Source organism: Malaya genurostris, chromosome 3, assembly GCF_030247185.1.
Source record: "Malaya genurostris strain Urasoe2022 chromosome 3, Malgen_1.1, whole genome shotgun sequence".
Lineage (NCBI taxonomy): Eukaryota > Metazoa > Arthropoda > Insecta > Diptera > Culicidae > Malaya > Malaya genurostris.
The window spans coordinates 226154452-226175863 of record NC_080572.1 but is presented as its reverse complement, the minus strand read 5'-3'; the positions used below and the strand labels follow the sequence as shown (position 1 = coordinate 226175863).

The 21412-nt window shown below is 37.0% G+C and overlaps 1 protein-coding gene across 4 annotated transcripts in view; it reads right to left on the bottom strand.

Moving 5' to 3' along the window:
• The window catches only part of LOC131439539 (hyccin), a 63166-nt gene that overhangs the window by 14579 nt on the left and 27175 nt on the right, over positions 1 to 21412 (bottom strand). For 3 of the 4 annotated variants that reach the window (XM_058610674.1, XM_058610675.1, XM_058610676.1), the window contains exons 2-5: positions 18202 to 18570; positions 17869 to 18129; positions 17255 to 17798; positions 17075 to 17191 (exon numbers count right to left, since the gene is read on the bottom strand). In XM_058610674.1, the coding sequence (XP_058466657.1) occupies positions 17075 to 17191; positions 17255 to 17798; positions 17869 to 18129; positions 18202 to 18351 (1072 nt within the window). In that variant the 5' untranslated portion in view covers positions 18352 to 18570. Of the gene's footprint in view, positions 1 to 5084; positions 5652 to 17074; positions 17192 to 17254; positions 17799 to 17868; positions 18130 to 18201; positions 18571 to 21412 lie in introns of all 4 variants that reach the window. The other variant, XM_058610677.1, reaches the window with a different exon arrangement.

Below are 21412 nucleotides of genomic sequence, written 5' to 3'. Positions count from 1 at the left end.
TTCACGTGTATTTTTCCTTGAGTTTCTGATTTACACCCCTAAAATTAGGATAGACTTGCTCCGATTTGGATGAAACTTAAGTATTAAAATCAATATGTTTTGCACCGCTGGAGAGATGAATTCGACTGAATTTAAAAGGGAGAAATGTATTTATGCATGAACATTTCTTCATATCATTGTAACTCGGGAACTGTTATCAGTTAAAAAACGGTGTCGAGAAAGAAGTGGTAAGAAATCGATGGGCACTTTAAGAAATCTACACTGAAAAAAAAGGAAATACTTTTCCAGGAATTCGGAAATTGACCAAAAATTATATTTATTAAAAAAGGCATTCAAAGTTTCTTTTGCGATCATTTTTTTTAGATCTTTTATTGAGACAAACATGCGATTCGTGTCGTTTGAAAAAAGAAGTAGGTGCTGCAGAATTTTTTTTAGTTATTTTAAAGTATTTAAGTTCTAGATAAAACATAGCCAATTAAAGACTGGAAAATTATACAGTTCAAAGGCTATTGATTTATTCATAGTAACAATTCTTCTAGAGCATGCGTGGAGTATCGTGATGTCAGATCTCAACTAATAAATTCTTTGCGTACCCAAGGTAGACTATCCAATATCCCAGTTCGAGACATTCTTGCTTGTCGTGACCTTTCATACATGAAACTTATTTATCATTTCATAAAGAAAATTGGAGTTTCAATTTAATAAAGGCCCCTTTTAAGACTTAGCTCTGATCCCAGCTGCGTCCATGAGTTCAACCAATAGCTAAATTAGAATAAAAATAATGTAATGATACAAAGAAACTCGAAACAGTGTATGAAATTATCAACAAAAGTTCTGAAAATAACAGCTTATTTTATAATTTATAGAAGTTAATCATTTGGTTCAAATAATATTTCCGAGTAGATTTCATAAATAATGACGAGTTACCTAAATGATATTTAAGCTATAAGAGAATATGTTTTAATAAATTCAAAACGTTGTGACTATGTTAGAATTAAATTAGGATAAGAATATTATGTAAAAGTGATGCTACGGCGAAGAAAAACTTATGTAAACTGCCTTAAGAAATAAACGTATTTATGAAAAAAAATTCTTCTAGAAGTAGTCATTTAGGAAATATTTAGATATGAAATTTAAAAAAAATTAAACTTCTAAAAAAAAATGTTTCTTCAATTTTTATACAAAAATAATTTTGTTTTAAAATTAAATTTTTAATCCAGTAAAAAAAATTTCTATTATTTTTCAATTCCTGAAAACGTATTCGACTAAGAATTAGAAAATGATAAGAATCAGCATCGAGTTGTCCATCGGAAAAAATGTAAAAATAAACAGTATTCAAAGAAATACTTCAAGACTGATCGAATTGTTCTATGAGACAGACCCTCCAAGGACGCAAGCCACATTATTTAGTGCACGAGTTTCATTTTCTCGTTCCCGCTGGAAAGCGGAACAGCAAGGTGACAAACGGAATTCGAATGCAACGACAGGAAATCGAACCGAGGGCACGTTCCGATTGCTCTGCAAACATCTGACGGTGGATAGACAACGGAAGTTTACGGTGCTGCGTGTCTCCAAGATACAGAAACCAGTGCGGTAATTAAACAGTAAAAGTGAACTGTGTTTAGCGATGAAACTACGCTTGCTAGTAGTGGGATTTAATCGGAGAAATAAACTTTGTTGGTTCAAACTGGCTGTGTTGGAATTGTTTGGTAGGCGCGTGGAGCCGTTGTTGTTGTATTCGAAAGATATTACACGAAAAGAAAATCGCAATAATGATTTAAAATCATGAAACAATTCTTTTAGTTACCGTTTTGTGCAGCAAGCACTTAAAAATACTCAAAATCCCTAAATGTTCACTATTTTTTGAGATCAGTAAATAGTATCTCGTTTGCGTTATCAAATAATTCAAAATTAAAGTTTTCTGAAATGTTCGGTATCATGGGGTATCAAAAAGGGAATACTCATGACGCGTTAGATTCTCAGTCATAATTTTGAAAGCTCATAGCTCAGTGATCTGTAGAATGATTTCGATAATCTAACTACTAATAAATTCGAAATTTTTTAACTTGAACTTTAGAGGAAAAACTACAGATTCTAGGAAACAGCGTTATGTTAGTGCTTTTCACAAAATCAGTCAAATTTTCGAGTTAAAATTTTGAAAAAACATCCATTATCGAGTCATACACTGAAAAAAAATTGGCTTTAAAAATTTAAAAGCGATTCACTAAAATAAAATTTTATCCTAAGATAGTTTTTCCTACCAATCATTCATACATTTTTATATACATTTGAGGAAATAAAGTTTTTCTAACAAAACTACTTCTTGTCCAAACTGTTTTTTTATCTTGTGGATTATTTTATCGAAAACCAAACCTGAAAATATCAGTGCTGGATAAGAAAAAGTTTTTGTTAGAACTTTTTTTCCCTTATAAAATACCCATCTTTCTCCATGTGGAAAGGTGACAGTAAGTACAACATTTTTTGTAGGATTTGTCATTTTTGGACAATAACATAACTATTTGGAAAAAAATTGGGTGAAAAAGAGTGGCCCTTTTCAAAAGACAGTCTAGATCAATTTACAAAAAAAAACAAGGTATGCAAAGTGGCTTTTTTATGACAAAGTCTATATGGTTCATTCAATCTGAGAGAGAGAGTGTTGCCAACTGCGAAAACGATTTAGTGCAAAGTTCTTCTATAATTTATTGTTGGACAATAAGGCAAAGCCTACTTTCAGAAAACAAAAAAAAATTGTATAAAAATAAAAACAGTTAAGGGAGGCGATCCATGTAACCGACAGAATTTAGACCGTCAAAAGCATCTTTGAAAGAGAAGGAGTAAGGGAATATTAATGAATCTAAATACATTTATTCATTATATTTCCAAATACAAAAATCAGATTTTATTAACTATTTTCATTCAAAATGGCCACCGTTGTAACTTCTGAGACCCTTGCGATAGAAGCCAGTGTTGCGAACGGTACTGGAGAATGTCAGTCAAACCGCACAAACGACAGCAGTCGCCGACTGTACTTTGCCGTGACTGTAGCAGATGAAAAATGTCATGACATTTTCTCTCGTGAATGTCGCCGTTTGCTCTCATCGGTAGTTGTTCTACTCTTTTCAATCTGAGAATGGCTAGCTAAAATATACAGTAGCTCCTTCCCGATTCAACAACTTTCGAGAGACAGTCGCCAACAAGGCTCAACTTTGAAATTCATGAGGTGTAGGGGGACATGCACTCCCGTTGGAAGGAAGCGGTTCAGTGAGAAAAGCAGAGTAAATGCTTTGACTTCCAAAATTTGGATGGTTGGTTCGTTTTTGGCAGTTCGGGTGATTTTGTTTTATTTCCACTTGGTTGATTTACTCCAATGCACTTTTTCGATCAAACAACTAAACCTCTTTTAGCATTGTAGAAGTGACAGGAGCGCAGGATTTGTTGTCTCTGCTGTAAAATTTCTTGCCTTTGCGTCATACTAGAAAGGCAAAAGCTGTGCTCCTGATACTTCGTGTATGAGATTTAAGTAAATAGTTGTAATATTTTTGAATCATCTGCATGAACAAGCTTTGTGAATGATTTTTTTCAAAACTGAAATTGAAATTCGCACTCAATTTATCGCTACAGATCGGTCACAGCGGATATGACAGTCCAGTTATGAAAATGTCATGACATTTTGAGCTCGTGACATTCTCGAAACCCGTAAATAAAAAAAGCTACACAGCGAGACCCGAAAATAAACAAAGGAGCTACTTATCCAGTATGTACGTACGCTACCCTATAGCGAACGCTGTGGCTTTGACTACTGTGTGAGAGAGCGACAAAATTAACTGCTCTCAATATTGCTGTCGTTTGTCGCGGCTCTCATTATCTCACCAAGCTCTCGTGTCATTGCGTGTTGTCTACTGTTGAACGTAGCAGCTGCGCGTATCGTTGGCAGTTACTGTCTTATGCTTGGCGACAATTCTGCATAAAATGTTCAAAACGACGAATGTAACAATGAGAGATTCTCTTTGTTTACTCTCTCTCTCGTCTGCTCAGCGGTTTATGTTGAACCGTTAGGTGGCGTTAGCAGTTCAACATAAACTGCTGACGCACTGATGAGCTGAATGCGAAACGTAAAAAATGAAAACTAGTCATGTGCACTTTAGCACAAAACGGTATACATGAGGTACCAAACCCCTAAATGACTACAATCTGTTGGCGGCCAGTATGTCGTCAATTTGTTTTGTTCTTTCGGCACGTCAGGATAGACATGGCACTTCGGTGCCAATGAAGTGATTTGTAAGTAGCAAATACTTTACGTCTGCTCAGCGGTTTATGTTGAACCGTTAGGTGGCGTTAGCAGTTCAACATAAACTGCTGACGCACTGATGAGCTGAATGCGAAACGTAAAAATGAAAACTAGTCATGTGCACTTTAGCACAAAACGGTACTCATGAGGTACCAAACCCCTAAATGAATAATATATGGACATGAAACAGTAGAAATATAATTTAAACACTATAACATCAATTTATTCTCAGAAAAAAAACTTCAACAATGCAACATAGAAACACTAGTCGATTATTTTTCTTATAAGAAGCTATAAGACATCTGCCGTTCATCATTCAAAGAAACGATTTATATACTATGTGAGTGATGAAGCTAAAGAGTGTTTTCTTTTCCCTGTACCTGCCGGGTCACGTGCGTTGCTTTTGTCGCACGAGCCATTTTCATTGAAAATAGAGAAAGGAAAGCAGATTTTTAGGCGCTCAAATTGCGATAGAAAAAGGATGTTGAGTGATGTTCTCCGTACCTGAAGCTGTACGACGTTGATTTCTGGGAAATGGGTGGCTTGTTTTCAGCTTTGGATAGAACAAACGTTCCTGTCGACGCGAAGGGAGGGTTTCGTGAGAATCCTTTTCTTTTTGCAGGAATGTGACTGTTACTGCTTTGTTGATGTTGTTTATCTTATGCATACATGTTCGTACGGTATTGTTACTTCTATGGATTGCTCGATACTAAGCTTTTTGAATCCAATTCAAACTCAAGCATCCTAGTTGGTTATTCTATTGGTTAGAGAATGTTTCACATAAATTAATAAAGGCCAGGTATGGTAGAAGGTTGCACTAAATGAATGGTAGCAGGTCTACCGTTTACAATTAGTGCCTGTAGCTCTTCGTCCGAATCCTGTAAGCTATCCAATTCTTCATACAATCGAGCACCGGCGCTGGCCCGTACTTCAGATCTATTAACTGGAGATTGATTCCGGGAAGTAAGAAATTTTTTCCTTCGCAGCGATGCCGGTGATATGTTCACAGGAACCTGTTCCTCTACTGGCACTATTCCCAACAGTTTATGCTTCGGTGATTCAGCTGGGCTCGAATGTTTCGAGGATGCTGATTTCTTCGGCGATTCGCCCTCCTCTTCAATACTGGCCTGTTTCGGAGTCGTGCAGGCGGCATTGGTTTTCCAGCTCCAATTTTTCCATTTACGAGATTCCTTCTTTTTCGCTTCCACCTTTGTGCCGGAGTTGCCTTCGTTGCCGGAATTCGTTGACCCACCATTGCACCCTACAGCTGCACCGTTTTCCATCGCCTCGATCGTCGCCAGTTTAGACATCATCTCTTGCTGCGTCGTCTGAAGACTATTGACAAATTCTACTTCCAGATCGTCTAATGATACGAATATACACAATACATCAAAGGGAACATGATAGAATAGAATACTCGGGCAATGAACAAATTTATCAAATCTACATGTTGCAACAAAAACTAGGTTATCACACCAAACAGCTACTGCGGCAATCAGGTAAACAATAACAACGGCAAATCAAATTGCGGTGCGAAATGTGTTCTCGAAGAAATAATAGAGTTATGAATAACTATATGAAATACGAACGGATGATAAGGTTATGTGTACAATATCTAGAAACATAGCAACAATAGATACTTAAATTATTCGAATCACATTTGAAAAATGCGTGAAATTCTGAGCAAAAGTTAATATTACTTTCGGAGCCAAATGCAACACGAAAATAGTGAACTAAAGTAGAAGCGCCACGGAACGTTAGCGCGTCGCTGGATTCTAAATTTACGTATTGGAGTCTTAATATCTTAAAATTTTGTAATACCTTTTTCGGTCTGTACCTCGTTGGGTAACGATAAAAAACTAGGGTGACAACTACTTTACTGTCTATATTCAGATATATGCTCTATAAGAATTTTCGACAATTTAAGGTAGCTTAACGAATAAAGTCAAATTTTACTATACTTTCAGGAATTGCAGCAAAAATTTTGGGTTTGTTTCGAAAAAGTGCGCCCCATACAGTGCAATTTAATTTAAGTCGCCTTTGTCTCAAGTCTCACTGTCGATTTTGTTATATGGGACTAATATGCAAGTAATAATGAAAAAACTAACTAGATTTTCCCTCATTGTTACTCAGTTACTAGTTTATTGAGTTGATAGAATAACTAGTTTTCTTTACCGGAAACAGGGAAAGAATATCAAGTATTTCAACCCGACGAACGAAAGACTAGGATAATCAGTGAATGAGATTGAAGAGTGTGATCGAAGTGAGGTCAGTTAGCAACACAATTATAACTTGATTAGTGCAAAACAGCTTGTATTGGCGAACGGCTCCGAATCGTTCACTTCACCAAAGTGAAGCGATTCGATGTAGTAGTTCATTAGCTTATTTAGATTGATTAAAATTCATCTCTCTCTTCGAAATTGTTAATAAAAGATAGATGCAAGTTTGAAAAAGCGAACAAAAATTTATTCATACGATTCATTTCGTTTAGAATTCACTGGAACAATACTGGAGCAGATTACGGATTTCAAACTAGAAATGTACTCGACTGCGCACAGTTGTACAAGTACGATTTGCACAGTTGCTGACTTGAAAATGTTCATTCACATTTCAGAGTAGCTCAAATGCTACAGAGCGTGTACACAGTGTTGTGTGTTTGAAGCATGCCAAACCCTGCGCTCCTGTTATTTTTATTAATTTCTAAAAAGTCCTGTCAAATAGCGTTTTATAGGGTTTAACCAAAATAGAGCATGAGAATCATCATCAGCATCAACCAGCTGGAAGTATAACAAAGTTTTTTGTCGCTATAATCACTATGTGGTGTGAAATAATTTTTTACTTTGAATTGCATTGCGTATTGCTATTGCGTAGTAAATGTTGCCAAATTTAAATTTTATTGGAAACGGTGCAGAATGTAGAAAAACCCACCTGACAATGTCTTCGAAATTTAGTTGAGAATATTCAGTGAAATTTTCAGAATGATTCATTGAGTTTAGCGGTCGTGTTGTATTATTTTCTGACTGAAGAACTGCAGAAAAATGGAACGCTCGGAAATGCATACCTCTACTTGTTCATCGAATATCTCGGCTTTGAAGGCTTCTATCATAAATCTATCGTGACAACGTCTAGATAATTTATTTTAGATGCGATTAGTACATAAAAACATTTATGTTATCGCGATAAAAATTAAGTCTTGTATTTTTCTGTGAAACAAAGTCAGTTTCAATGCATCCGCCATTTTCTTCGCTTTGGTTTCCTGAAAGCATTCTGAAAAAGGAGAGAAAAATAAAATTGGCTCGACAAGGCTGCCAAACACAGACATTCTATCTTTGTGAAAGTTGAATATTTTTTCATTGTTCATTGGAATCCATGTAATGTCCAACCCATACGATAGATTAATGTGATAAAACTTTTCATCAAAATAATAAAATGTATGCTGGCAACCCGGTACAGTTTGCTCATATATGAGAGAGTACAAGAGAAATACGATGCGCAAAGGGAATTGAGCGAGCCGCGTGGTCGATTTAAAACTCAACACGTGACCCTCTGTCGTCTGAGGACTTAAAGGAGCATTTCCCAAAAATACAAAATTGACAATTTTCCATGATTCTGAAAGTCTCATTGACACGCGTTATCCTTAGTTACACATTGCTGTAAGATTGCTGTTGTTACTAATTCTCACACCCCTCATCAGGGGATCATCATGAATCAAGATGAATCAAGAATCATTTTAGCTCAAAATCACTACCAATTTTGTGTGACGGAAGATCAGTACCGATTTTGATCGATCGGTATTCTCTCACGGGCAATTATATGTAGCTTTCTCGGGGGTTAAATCCTCTGCAAATGTGAAAATTGTTGTAGAAGGAGCCCAGGTAACCAATAAGCACATACTAATACCGCATTATGACTACAAATAATCGTTAATTGGCATTTCAATCGCTCTGGAGACTGAACTAGGGCCGACTTTGGCAAAATATACGGCTCATCATAGATAATGCTTATTAATGACTAGTGTGCATTCTGAAAGCTTCCGTTCTTCCGAGGTGTAGGAAAATGTTACTTTTAAGGGCTGAGGCCAGTAGGTCGCGTAAAACTACGTGGCTCTCTCTGCGTATTACATTTCTCTCCATGCTCTCTCGCGAATGTGCAAAATGACTCTCGATGTGGCCGGGTTGCCAAGAAAGTTTTGATATTTTCGGTTACAAGTTTGACTACATCACATAAAATCCAAGAAAGTTACCTCTTGTTTGGTAGCTATTTTGAGCCGATTTTATTTCTCTCTCATGGTTCGTTACGTTACCAGGGAACTAAAATGGCGCCGCCATAGAAATCGACTTACCTTTACAAAAATAACTTTCACTTCATTTTTATCACGACAACATATATGTTTTTATGCACTAATCGCATCTACATTATATTATCTAGATTTTGCCAGGATAGATTTTCAATCCATGCTTTTGAAGGCAAGATATTCAATGAACAAATTGAAGTTGCCGTTTTCAGCTATGCAATTCCTTTAGAAAAAAGACTTTCCCGACCGCTAAAGTCAATGAATCATTCTGAAATTTTCACAGAATAATCTAAACAAATTTTCTAAGAGATTGCCAGTTGGGTTTTTTGATATTCGTTTCCGTTTCTGAGAAAATCAGAATTGATGCGTGAAAATAGCCCTCTAAAACGCCTTAAAACACACTGGCCTCAGCCCTTAACAGTATGCCAAAAACACTCACAAAATACCAGCTTCATGAAACAGAAATGAACAATATCATTAACTTAGCCCTAAATTTGGATTCTAAAAAAAACGCTGAGGTTGTATGGGTTGAATGTCGGTCTAGTTTCGAAGGATGTCGCTCTTACCCCCACTGGATGATCAGCAAAACGTCAATCTTTCTGTTTGCTACAGCTGAGCAGTGCAAATGAGAAACAATTGAACGCCTAAAACATAAAGATGTTCACGATATGACACTGAAATGAACGAGACACCCCAGCTTCATCCGAACATAATATGTTCAGGATCTGCAAAGTAAATTCCAATAACCATAATTAAATTGAATAAATTGAATAAAGAAATAAAAATAAAATGTAAGATGTCCATCCCCCTCATAGTTTGCTAGTGAAGCTTAACTTGACTATAGCTTCATTGCGCCAATTTGTTCGAGAAATCGAGACAGGAATTTTACTTTTCAGCATGAATGTTTTAGTAGTCAAGGAAATGTATTACACTCCGAACAATGCAATTGTTCCTGATGTCGACGCATCCAGTCGGAAAACGTGTCGCCATAGTTGATTATCTTCTTCACCCTACAGGGAATGCGACTATCAGACACAGCCTTCATAATGATGAATTGATTGAATCGAACCAAAGAAGGTACTTACGCTGGGGACAATGGGGAATTAATTGGAGGAAGCAAGGCCTGAATGCAACCATTCAAACCGGTTGATTTATTTGTTTCGGTAGGTCTTCTCCATTCCACAATTTACTGACAATGTTCCAAAGAATTCTCCGAGATTCACAAGTTATAACATTTCGTTCCTGTTTCTGTTCTTCAGTTTCGGGCAGAAAATCTTCCTCTGATAAAAATAATGAGAAAGAAATAGTGTAAGTGAGCATTATGCAATGAAAATTGAATTTTTGCTAGCTCTCGATGAAGAGTATAGAGCTCTGGATGACATCTGAAGCACTCGATTCGAGTACTTCAAAATATGCAATCTAAAGAGTCAAGCAAACATACTGACAACCGATATTGATTGTTCCACACGAGAGGTTTTCGATGGCAGAATTTTAAAAAAATGGAATTAACTACTCATTGCAAATTACGAAACAATTGTTTGTTTTTCTCCACGCTCAATATTGCTCGAAACTTCAAAGAGAGGAGTGATTATCGAAATCAGTTTCGTATACGTGAAGCAGTAAGAGAATGTCTTTCTGTGCAGTTTTGTAAAAGAATCTAATCTAAATCTAAGTATTCTGTGGCAGCCAAAACTATTAAATAACTATTAAGGACAGCAAAAACTATTAAAAATTGAAAGCTGGGTGAAAATGAACAAACAGACAAAGAAATTTCTCATTTTTTCTGAGCGTAGAACAAGAACAAGGTTAATGGTCCTTCTGGAGGACAATGATCCGAATTATTGAAGACGTTTCTATCGTACCACAGATAACATATATACAGGCTCACATATGAACTATGTGTAAAATTTGCTCAATCAGCGTGGCGAACACTTGCAGATGTCACCACGATTTTGGGTGCCGCTTTCACTGAGTCACAATTTTGGGTGCAACATTCACTTCACGCTAGATTTTTGTTCTGCTGTTGGTTAAAATGACAAGTTTATTTTTGTTTAAATCCGATCGAATTCTCGTGTGATTTATGTGACATGGATATAAAATTGTCTTTAACACTTAGGGAAATAATTAAATGTGATAAATGTTAAAATTATTGTAGTTTGAATATTTCTATGACAGGCAGGAGGATTTTGTTATCGTTCCGGAACATAGTGAAACGTTTTGAAAGATCACCGCGAACAGTCGAGTAGATGGCAGTAGTATTGGGAAACAGTTCCGATCACGTTCAGTGCATTGTCATACTATCAGTAAATGCTCGAAATTTACTGACCCTATGGAATATACCGATGAGAAGTTTGTAGCTGACGACGCACAGTGGTTCGAATCAATAAAAACGTGGACATAAATCAGTAGCTGCCAAACCGTTCTTTTAATGCATATAGTTGCTTTTAAGAAATTATTTACAAATATATACCGCGTAATTTGATTCTATCCCTAATTGTTCATGGCCTACTTTGACAAAAAATAGAACCATAACTTTCTGAAGAGATAGAATTTTTTTTTCTACAAAGTTTCAGAACTATTGAAAATAATTTACTTTGTCAAATATACCAAAAGTCTAGGTCGCACCGTTTCGGATATACAAAGCGTTTTTATGGCAAACTCCTTTAAAATCAGTATTTTATTCATAACTCGTTTCGAGTTATTCTTTTATGCATACTTTCTTTGCAATAATTGAAAAAAATCAAAAATCCCATATTTTTGTTGAAGGTAGTGTATAGGTTTGTTGTTTTCTGGCAAAGATATACAACATTTTACCATTTTTTACCTATGATAAAACCTTACACCGTAGCGAAATGTACAACTTTATGCAGCTGATTTTTACAAAATTTCTAGGAAAACATATGCCCAATACTATAAAAAAAACCAAGTGGAACTCGATGGTACTTTTTTTAGGCCTTTTCAAAGTTTGTTTTAGTTATTGGCCATGCTGAAACCATGAATGGTTCAAAAACGGAGGGCGTCACGCGTCTGCTATTTCTGTAACTCACTTTTGCAGTAAGCGTACAGATGTTCAATTCGCTCCTGAGCTATTCCAGTGAATCGAATCTTAAAAGTGAGCTGATAGCTCACAGCTATTTTTATAAGAACCGCAGCTCACCAGTTGACCGCACTGGTAAGCAGGGATTTAAGGTAAGGTTCACAGATTAATTTGTGTTTCACAGATTTTTAACCTTCTGCACATATTTAAAAAATGGCACAGATTTACACAGATTCTGAAATCGATCACAGATTTTTCAAATTGATCACAGTTTAGCACCAAAAATTACAGAGCGGTAGGAAATAGTGAGACCTTTTTTTGCTTACCAAAATGATTCCGATCAGCTATTATGGAAACGGGGAAGCGTGCACAGATTTTGCACAAAAAGGTTTTTGGCTTGATCACAGATTTTTGAAAAAATGACCTGGCATCCCTGCTGGTAAGGAGGAAACAAGCTACGAGCTGAATGGATTTTCGGCTCTTGAAGAGCGAGTTAATGAGAAGAAATGTGTGCATGAGCTTTTGTTCGTTCTTCCAAATGTGTATTTATCCTTCTTTAACAGATTGAATGAGCCGTTGTCAATAAGAAATCTTACCTCTCTCTCAGTAGGCTAAGGTACATTAAGGGATGCCACTTTTGCAGATATTCTCAAATGTGACATAATAATAATTCGCAAACAAGTTAGTTCGCATAGCATTGTTCTTTGTGCATCAATGATTTCGATCATGCATATGAAAGAAAAACGGAGCTTAAAACAAACCTTCAGTTCAATCTGAATGAGCAGATGAGCTGATACATTGAATCGATTCCCTTTAGTGAACTGATCGGTTCGGAGCTGCTCACCGGTATGAGCTGTTTCGCACATCTCTAAGTGAGCGTCGCACGATCAACATATCGTCTTAAAAAACGTGTTGCTTCGCGATAACTCAATTTATTTACACGTTTAAAAATGAAATCTCTTCGTAAAGCTTTGTACTTTTACAATACTTTGCCTTATTTTGTTTTTTTTTTAATATGTGTTGAACTTTTGATAATTTTTCGGATTTTCAATATTTAAAACTAATTTTGAAAAGACCTAAAAAATTGCATCGAGTTCCACTTAGATTTTTTCTAATATTGTTAATTGTCAAAAAATGAACAAAACAGAAATCACAACAATTTGCTTAAGTTGCGCGTGCACGCATGAGCTTGCTTGTTTATGTGTGTTTACGCGCACTTTGTAGTAGATACTCAGGTAATAGAGGGGAGTTCTACGTAGATAAATCCAAAAAACTGTTTTTAAAATAAAGTGAATATATCTCAAAAAATACATTTTTTACGTTATATCTTAAGCAAAAATACTTCAAATGTTCTTTTTTCTTCAAAATAAGATAGAAAACAAAATTTTTTTGCGAAAAAAAATTATTTTTATTTGATATTGGTACTACCCTCTTAATAAAAATTAATGTGCCACTTTCAAAAGAAGTGTAATGTAATCTTGTAAAACTTCTTCGCAGGCACGTTAGATCTTAAAAATCAGGGAAAGTCAGTACAGACTTTTGACCGTCTTTTTCCAGTTTTGGACCACTGTGCGACGTCTAGTTCTTCATCCAAATCTTTAATCCATAGTACGTCATTTTCGCGCTTGGGTGATGGAAAATTGTCTGAATTCCAGTGGCGTCTCGTCGTTATGTGCACCTCGTGCACTGCACAACCGGTCCAGTGAGGGAATTCACTGCATCCCTATCCACATTCTATTTATAGCCAAAAAGTGGCGCTCTGAACTCGAGCACTTTGCCTTGATACGAAATAGGTTTAACAGAAAAAATCCCATCAAAAAGTATATCGATATTTCATTATATTAAAAAAATACAGGTGAATATCAATTCTTCAATCTTCAGTTTTCACATACAACGAACTGTTATATCTGAAATATTGCCACGAGACGCCACTGTTGAATTCTGTTTTGGAATTTACTTTCTAAATTCAGTTTCAGAATTTTCAGTTTCAGTATCCAGATTCAGAATTTATCACCTGCACGCTGGAACTAAATTCAAAACTTGAATTTTGGAGCTGAATTTACGTATTATTATTTTAAACTACTGGATTTAGGATTGAGGGTTAGTTTGTCCGTGGTTCATTTTATCATCCATTGTTTCATCGTCAGCGTTGTGTGTGGTTTCTGTTTTCTTTTCGTGGATCGTAGTCTTGGGCTCGTTGATAGTTACTGTAGATTATCGATTATCGGATTTTACTTTGAATGTCTTTCGTTTCCTCCTCATCTTTTATTCTTTTATTTGGAGCTGGGAAAAACCCACTAGAGTTAGTTCCTGCCAAACTTGCTCTCCAGCAGTCCTTCTCATCTTTTGCATCAACAGATCGCATTCATCCAAATGATACATTTCCTTAAATCTAGTGCTTCTACAGTAACTAAATCTAATCAGACAATAATATGAGAAACGATCTTGATAACATTACGTGATAAGTGAAAGTCGAAAGAATTGAAACATTTGTTAAATATGCGGCACATGCTAGCAATGGGCTCGTTATATTCATAATTAGTTCTAACATAGGGAATCGACAGAAAAAATAGGATCGAAGATTACAACGTCGAATGTCTAATTGTAACAATTGAAATAGCTTGGAGCAATCGATTCGCGACTGAAGTAGGTCTGCCACAAAATTTAAAGGATATCTCGCTTCAATGCGTTGGATATCGTTGTGGTAATAAGATTACCAGATAACAACAGACGACGCGCGTTTGAAAACAGTTGGTGAAATATTATAGTCGAACTTGAATACAGACTTTTTGCGGCTAAAAGAGATGACGGAGCATTTAGAGGCATTAAAAAACCATTTTGTTGATGTTGAACCAATTATGTAAATTATCTAACTGTTCTTGTAGGAACTCTGAGTCAACTACAGATTTGATTACAAGGGTGGCAAAAACTCACTCATAAGATTCGATTTTTTCTATTCATCAGCTCACCTCATGATCTACGATGCAATCCGTACAATGATGGTAAAGATGAAAATCATCGCTGATCTAAACAAACACACTCACCTATAAAGAGCACCGCTGACATCAAATTATGATGGTATTGATGGTTCTCAGTTTTGATTTCATAGCATTTAACTCTCATTCCTAGTTTTAAAAAGTGAGTACTGAGTTTGGCATCACCGTACCGAGCTACACCGGTGAGTGTATGCTTAAACCACAGAGCTGCCAACACAATCCAGATTTTCGGTTTTGTTTTTGCTGGTACTCAAAACGAACACGAGCATTAATGTACGAAAACAAATGTCGAACCGTAGCGTGTTGTATATCATAAGCGATTGAATTTCATGTCTCGAGCTAAACACAACTGGCTACTGAACCGAATGCGTTTTCCAGCATACGAGAAAATGTCTTGAGAATTGGAATGAAATGGCATCGATTCGAACGTTGGCCGCCCATGGCAACTCTGGTGGATGAGGAATACAAAAGAGACAGTGTCATAAGAATCTGATTCAATGTGTTGATGTACAAACACATCAAACCGCAACTCACAAATCGTCTCTCAGTGGGTTCTAATATTTGATGTGCACTCAGCGCTCATCTGCTGATTGCTTGACACTATGATGTTGAGACGATGTTTTCTCTACACAAATGGTTACTCAGTTACTCAACTCGTTCAGCGATGCTTTTGAAACCGATTTGCAGGTGAGCTGAACTCGGTGATGATAAAGTACTGAGTTGATTATTGCCAGCCCTGTTTGATTATATGATATATTTTAAAATCGTCGGCGAACGATAGTTTCATACACTTGATCGAATAGTTTAGATCGTTGAGATACAATAAAATAACGGTAATATAAACGGTCCAAGGTGACTTCCTCGAGTAACTCCAGAAGTAACAGCAAATGATGAGGTTGTACAGTCTCCTATTTTCACTATCATTTCATGACCAGTTGATGTGAATGAAACCAATTCAAAAATGATCCGCTAGATCCCAGTCTACTTAACTCGGAGATCGTTATGTGATGATTGATTTTTTCGAACGCAACAGAGAAATCGGTATATATAGAATCTACTTGTAGTCGTGCTTGTAAAGAACGTATGATGAAGGAAGCGTAGGTTACTAAATTTGTGGAAGTTGAACGCTTTAGCATGAATCCATGCTGAGTCTCAGATATGTAGTCAGAGCAACTATGGGTTATAAGATCCAGAACTATAATTTCAAACAGCTTCAATACAGCGCACAAAGCAGCAATTCCACGGTAGTTGGATACCCTTGTTCACATAGGATTTCTTCCATATTTCAGGAAAAAAATCAGAACGCAAAGAACTCTTGAAAATGTTGGATAGTGGAACTAACAAACTATTAGAACAATTTCTTATCATCACGAATAGAATCCCGTCGGATCCAGCACTAGATGAACGCTTTAATTTTCCTTCTTCGTTTCATTTCTTGTCCAACTTCGCTTCGTAAGCCTGTCCTGCAAATTTTGCTTTAAGAATGCGATTTTTATCACACACAAAATTTGTGACCATATTATCGAAGAATAACATTCCATTTATTACATTACATTGCATTATTGAATGTGTTTTTACTGAGACGATATCTTCCGTCAGACAACAATATCTTTGAGCGCGAAAATCTTCTTTCGATTTCTGCATTAGAATGGGGTAACGCAATCACATATATCGAAAAGGTTTTGTAATTCCTGGTAACAGCTCTGCTGAAATAGCAATTTGTACCACTCAAGATCGGAGAGCATAAAATCGAAATGTTGTCCACTGAAGAAAACATTCGCTAGAACTGCCTTCTCGAAAATTTTGGTTTTATAAAGGCTCCACCAGCTCGACCAATCGCTGAAACGTTCGCCCATCCTTAATTTTTTGGGGTTTCATAAAACTTACAAGCTTCAAGGAATGGAATGGAGTGCCAGGAATGAAATGCAAAACTCGACATTTCGAGGCAATCTTTACAAACATTAAAACAAATCACGACATCAAGTATCTTATTCTTCTTATAGATCACAGTATCTCCTGCACAGTTTCTTAAAGATTTACAAATATAATATTTACTGTTTCATACTAAAGCTAAAAACAGAAATATTTTAATGTTATACTGCATAACTAATAAGGTGTTAGTATTTCATGGTACGAAGTGGAGTGTATAAATAATGGAGTATGTGAACAGAAAAATGGTGTTTCAGCGTGATGCGGCTTTCGTACGCATAGTGACCTGGACGTGACAAGTTGGACTGTTACACACACACATACACACAGGTTGGCAAGCAGAGATTTGCGGTGGTTGAATAACACCTCGTAACTCTTCGTTTTAAGTGTAGGGTGATGTACAGGTGAAATGTGAACGAGCAGTGTTTTCTTCGTTCACGCAGTTCATTGGTGAATGGAAATGAAATTCAGGATGCCCATGCCACCATGGCGGCCAAAATATACAAGCTGAACTAGGATGGAACACTTACCTGGTAACTTTTTCGTTCGGAACGATGCATTGGTAATCATGGATTTGGATACTGTCACTGTTGCTGTCGCCGGCGTCAATGCTACGCTGATGCCCATTGGACCGTCACTGGGTTGACCTGTGAATGATAAAGTTGATCAAGTTAATGCTCAAAGATCTTAGTCGTTTACGACAAACTTACCGGAAGGATTAGCATGTAAGGAATTCCGTATCGCATTCGTGACCAGTATCACTTCGGACAGCATCTCGTAGCAAGCCCGATTATGCAAATCATTCACGGCCTCGATAGCAGCCGAGGCAAATTCGTTGAACATGGCAAAATAGTTGGCATGTGCGAGCTCTACCAAAAACTGCGAACTAACGGCTATTCTCGGATTTGGTCTACTCGCGGTGGATAACGAGACTGAGTTTTGTAACTGGGAAGGTGATGTGGTCGCACTACCCTGCTGGGGTGACGTCGGATCTGTACCGTACGACGCCCGATGAGCGTGGCCCAGTTTCGAGAAACCTTGGTTCACCAACTGCGAGGTAGTCTTGCAGAGGTGATAAAGAGCTGGTTTGCGAATTTGGTTCAGCTGCTGGTTGTAGGTGAACAGAATGGCGGTCATCACCTTTAGGCGGTTCTGTGCATTAATCGATTCTATCGAGGGTAGCGGTCCCCAGCTAACCTCTTTATTGCTGTTCTCCTCCCAACGCCGCAGGTCGATGGGATGGAGACTTTTCTCCTAGAAAAAAACAAACACAAAATCATGGTTCAGCGAAAAAAAACTATCTACCAATGGTCATTATTCGTACCTCGTGATAAATCGATGCATGCGCTAGCACGGGCATTCGGAAGGAAACGGCTTTGGGGCTACCATCCTCAGAGCTGACCTCTATGTTGTATATGCAAATCAGCAATGTTTCAATCGGCCGGCAACCCCGTTTATCACCTTGGGCTACCGAGTTCAAATATAGATATATAAGTATCGGCACAAATTGCAACGTAAACCGCCGCAGTTCAATCTCACTCGAACGATAGATATTGCATAGCTGATTGCAGATCGGGTAGATGAGCTGAAATGAAATGAAAAAATAAAACCAGTGATGTAATCCGTAAAGCATCAGGCGCAACGAAGAACTACTTACATCCTTATATTTGGCACGTTCGTTCAGGACTGTATACAAAGCTTTGGATACTTCGTAATCGGTTTCATGCTGTGCGGCAAACGTTCGCAGCTCGGACTCCTGCAGTGATTCGTAGTCCGAAATCCAGTCGGAAATAATCGCTTCGGCCATCCTCCGAAATCAACAACCAACAGCAGACTGCATGCGGACCATACGAATTTATTTTTTGTTAGACCAATCTCAATAAACCTTTATTGGATTTGATAAGCGAATAGTGTCTGTAAGACACCCGTCAACTTATGAACGAGAAAAGTCTGACATCACTTTTTTGCACTTGTTACTCGTTGCTTTTGCGAATTTTGAGGCTGTTTACATTTTTGTTGCCGGTTCCTGCGAATGGATAAAGAACGTTAGTAAATGCGACTGTAGAGCACAAAATTGAAGTGCGAATCGTTTTGCTTAGCACGAGATGTCGATTGAACCGCGTTGGGGAAGTAACGCTGAATCAATCTGTTACCAATCGTTTCTGGGTAAACACGAACATCTACCATTGCACTATGCAATATATAATACGGCTATTTGATTTTGTTAGTTAAATTGCTTCTTTCCACGCACGCGATCCATTGACTCATTTATTTTTCTTTCACACTCAATTAGAAGCCAGCTGACTAAAGCGTGGAATAAGTCACCAGTAGCAAAAGCATGCCTAGATGATCTGAGGATAAACCTGCGAATCAGACATTTTTCAGGGCAGTTTGAGTCACAGTCATTGTTCAAATTAATGCAACCTTCTTCCAGTACAAATTAGCATATTTTAACATATCCATTCATCCTGAACAGCTCGACATTTTGATATTATTTTCGAAATGGGATTGGTTCAAAAGAAGGATGGAAATGAGTACACTGAAAATAAAATTCTGAGTTCGCCATCCTTATAATTGTAGTGCGAAGAACTATAATAAAATAAAACCAAAATTAATTACCCTGATTACATACACTACACACATTTTTCGACCACAATATCCCATCATCTCTTCAAGTCCACCTCTACCGATTGTCCAAAATTTGGTCAAAGGCGAAACAATTTGCCTGCTTTCAAGCAAAGCAAAGTCTTGGCGTGACATTCCTTTGGTGGAATTTGGCCTTTCTGTTTCAACAGACTTCGCAGCCGATTCATAGTGTACAGAATCATAGCATGGCTAGTACTATGGATCCTACTGACACTAAGAATCCTTCCACGTCGGGGCTCGAACATACGACAGCTGGCTTGTAAGACCAGCATCCTATGCATTGAACCGCCAACCCTGCTTCCAGTGGGGCTAAATAATAATAATAAAGTGATAAAGATGAGAGATGATTATGTGCAAAATCTATAGTCACACAACGTTTACCACGAAGAAACTTCGAAACAGCTAATTTACTGTTGTTTCACACACGAGAACCAAAAAGGTTTAGTTATGCTTTTAAAAACATGTAATGTCACTTTCAATTGTGGTACATGGCCAGTCATGATGGAAAAGTCGTACATTGCTATAATACCATGACTTAGTATACGAAGAGTCGTAGTGAGTTATAAATAATTGCTTCATTGATGAAAATTGGCATGAGGAAGAGCAATGATTTTACTGATTTTTTGTGTATTGGTTTCTATTGGTATTTCATTCACATCATCCTCCTCCATCAATTTCAGGATAAAATCTGCAGATTTATTATGTGCTATTTTTGGAAGAACCTGATGGTTTTTATCGTTCTGTATCTGCATATTTTTGCTTTGGCTGTTCATAATAAAAAATTATACACGATTGTGAAAAGAAATTCTACTACGTTCAAAAATACCCGAAATCGTTAAAATTTAACCTGCGGGTTATTGTTCTCATCCAGTTCTTTTCTTGCCTTTCTCTTATAGAAAGGCTGAGCAATCACAGTGAAAACCGACTTTTGAACGGAGGCCCGGAGGGCCGAGTGTCATATACCATTCGACTCAGTTCGTTGAGATCACAAATTGTCTGTGAGTGTATGTATGTACATATGTCTGTGTGAATGTAACAAATAATGTTACTCGATTTTCTCAGAGATGTTTGAACCGATTTTCACAAACTCAGACTCAAATGAAATTATGGCCGCATAGAGCGCTATTGAATTTTATCCCGATCTGGTTCTGGAAATACAGAGTGATATGCACCGAAAAAATGAAAAAAATTGTCACTAACTTTTCTCAGAGATGGCGTGACCGATTTTCACAAACTTAGAATCAAAAGAAAGGTCTTATGGTCCCATAGCTAGCTATTGAATTATCATCCTCATTCTTGCTTACGTCCGTATCGACCATACGACGAACGGGTACTTTCGAAAGAATACGAATAAGCCTTTCTTGTTTTTACTCGAATAAATTCGAACGCGACTGCCACAAAATGTTCAAACATCAGTAAACTTCTTAAAATACATGCTAAGCCTTGATGAAATCAGAATGTATGCCAGTTTAGCTTCAAACGATACGTGTATTCGAACATCATTCGAACGAACGAAAAGTTGGGAATCGACCGTTCGAACACATTGAAAAAAGTTTAACCGATTTCCAACAAATTTATTTTCGAATCTAAAGGTGATTTGCAATCAAATTTTACATCTATTAGGTTCTTTATGGAAAATACGCCATGGGTAAACATGCTTTATTATATATAAAATGGATGATTTTACCAATGTAATGAACACGTAGACTATCGAAAACATGACAAAATTGCAACAAATGCTTGCAACTATTTTAAATGCTTTTTTCATTTTCCACGAAGTCTAATTTGAAAATTTCATTTAACGACTTGAATAAAATTGGTCCTGAGTACGATATTTATTTATTATGTAGCATTCGTCACTTCCTTGACGCTTGGAATCTTCCTGAAAAAAACTGCCTGCGCTGCCGATCCTACTTTTGCACGCGGTTGTACACATTCGAGTGAAAACAAGAATGGCTTGTTCGCATTCGTTCGAAAGTATGTGTTCGTCAAATAGTCGATACGGACGAAAAAAAGCATGATGACACAAAATTAGCGAAGAAACAAGTCAAATAACAAATGATATCAACATTTTCAATTAAAACTCAAGTCTTTACCAGAACTGATAGTTTAAAGTTGGATGGGCGTTGTTTTTATGCATGTACGGTGTTTAAAAGTGTGATTGATTCGAACGTAAACGGGAATACGAATTTGATATACTTTCGAACGTATCGCATACGGCC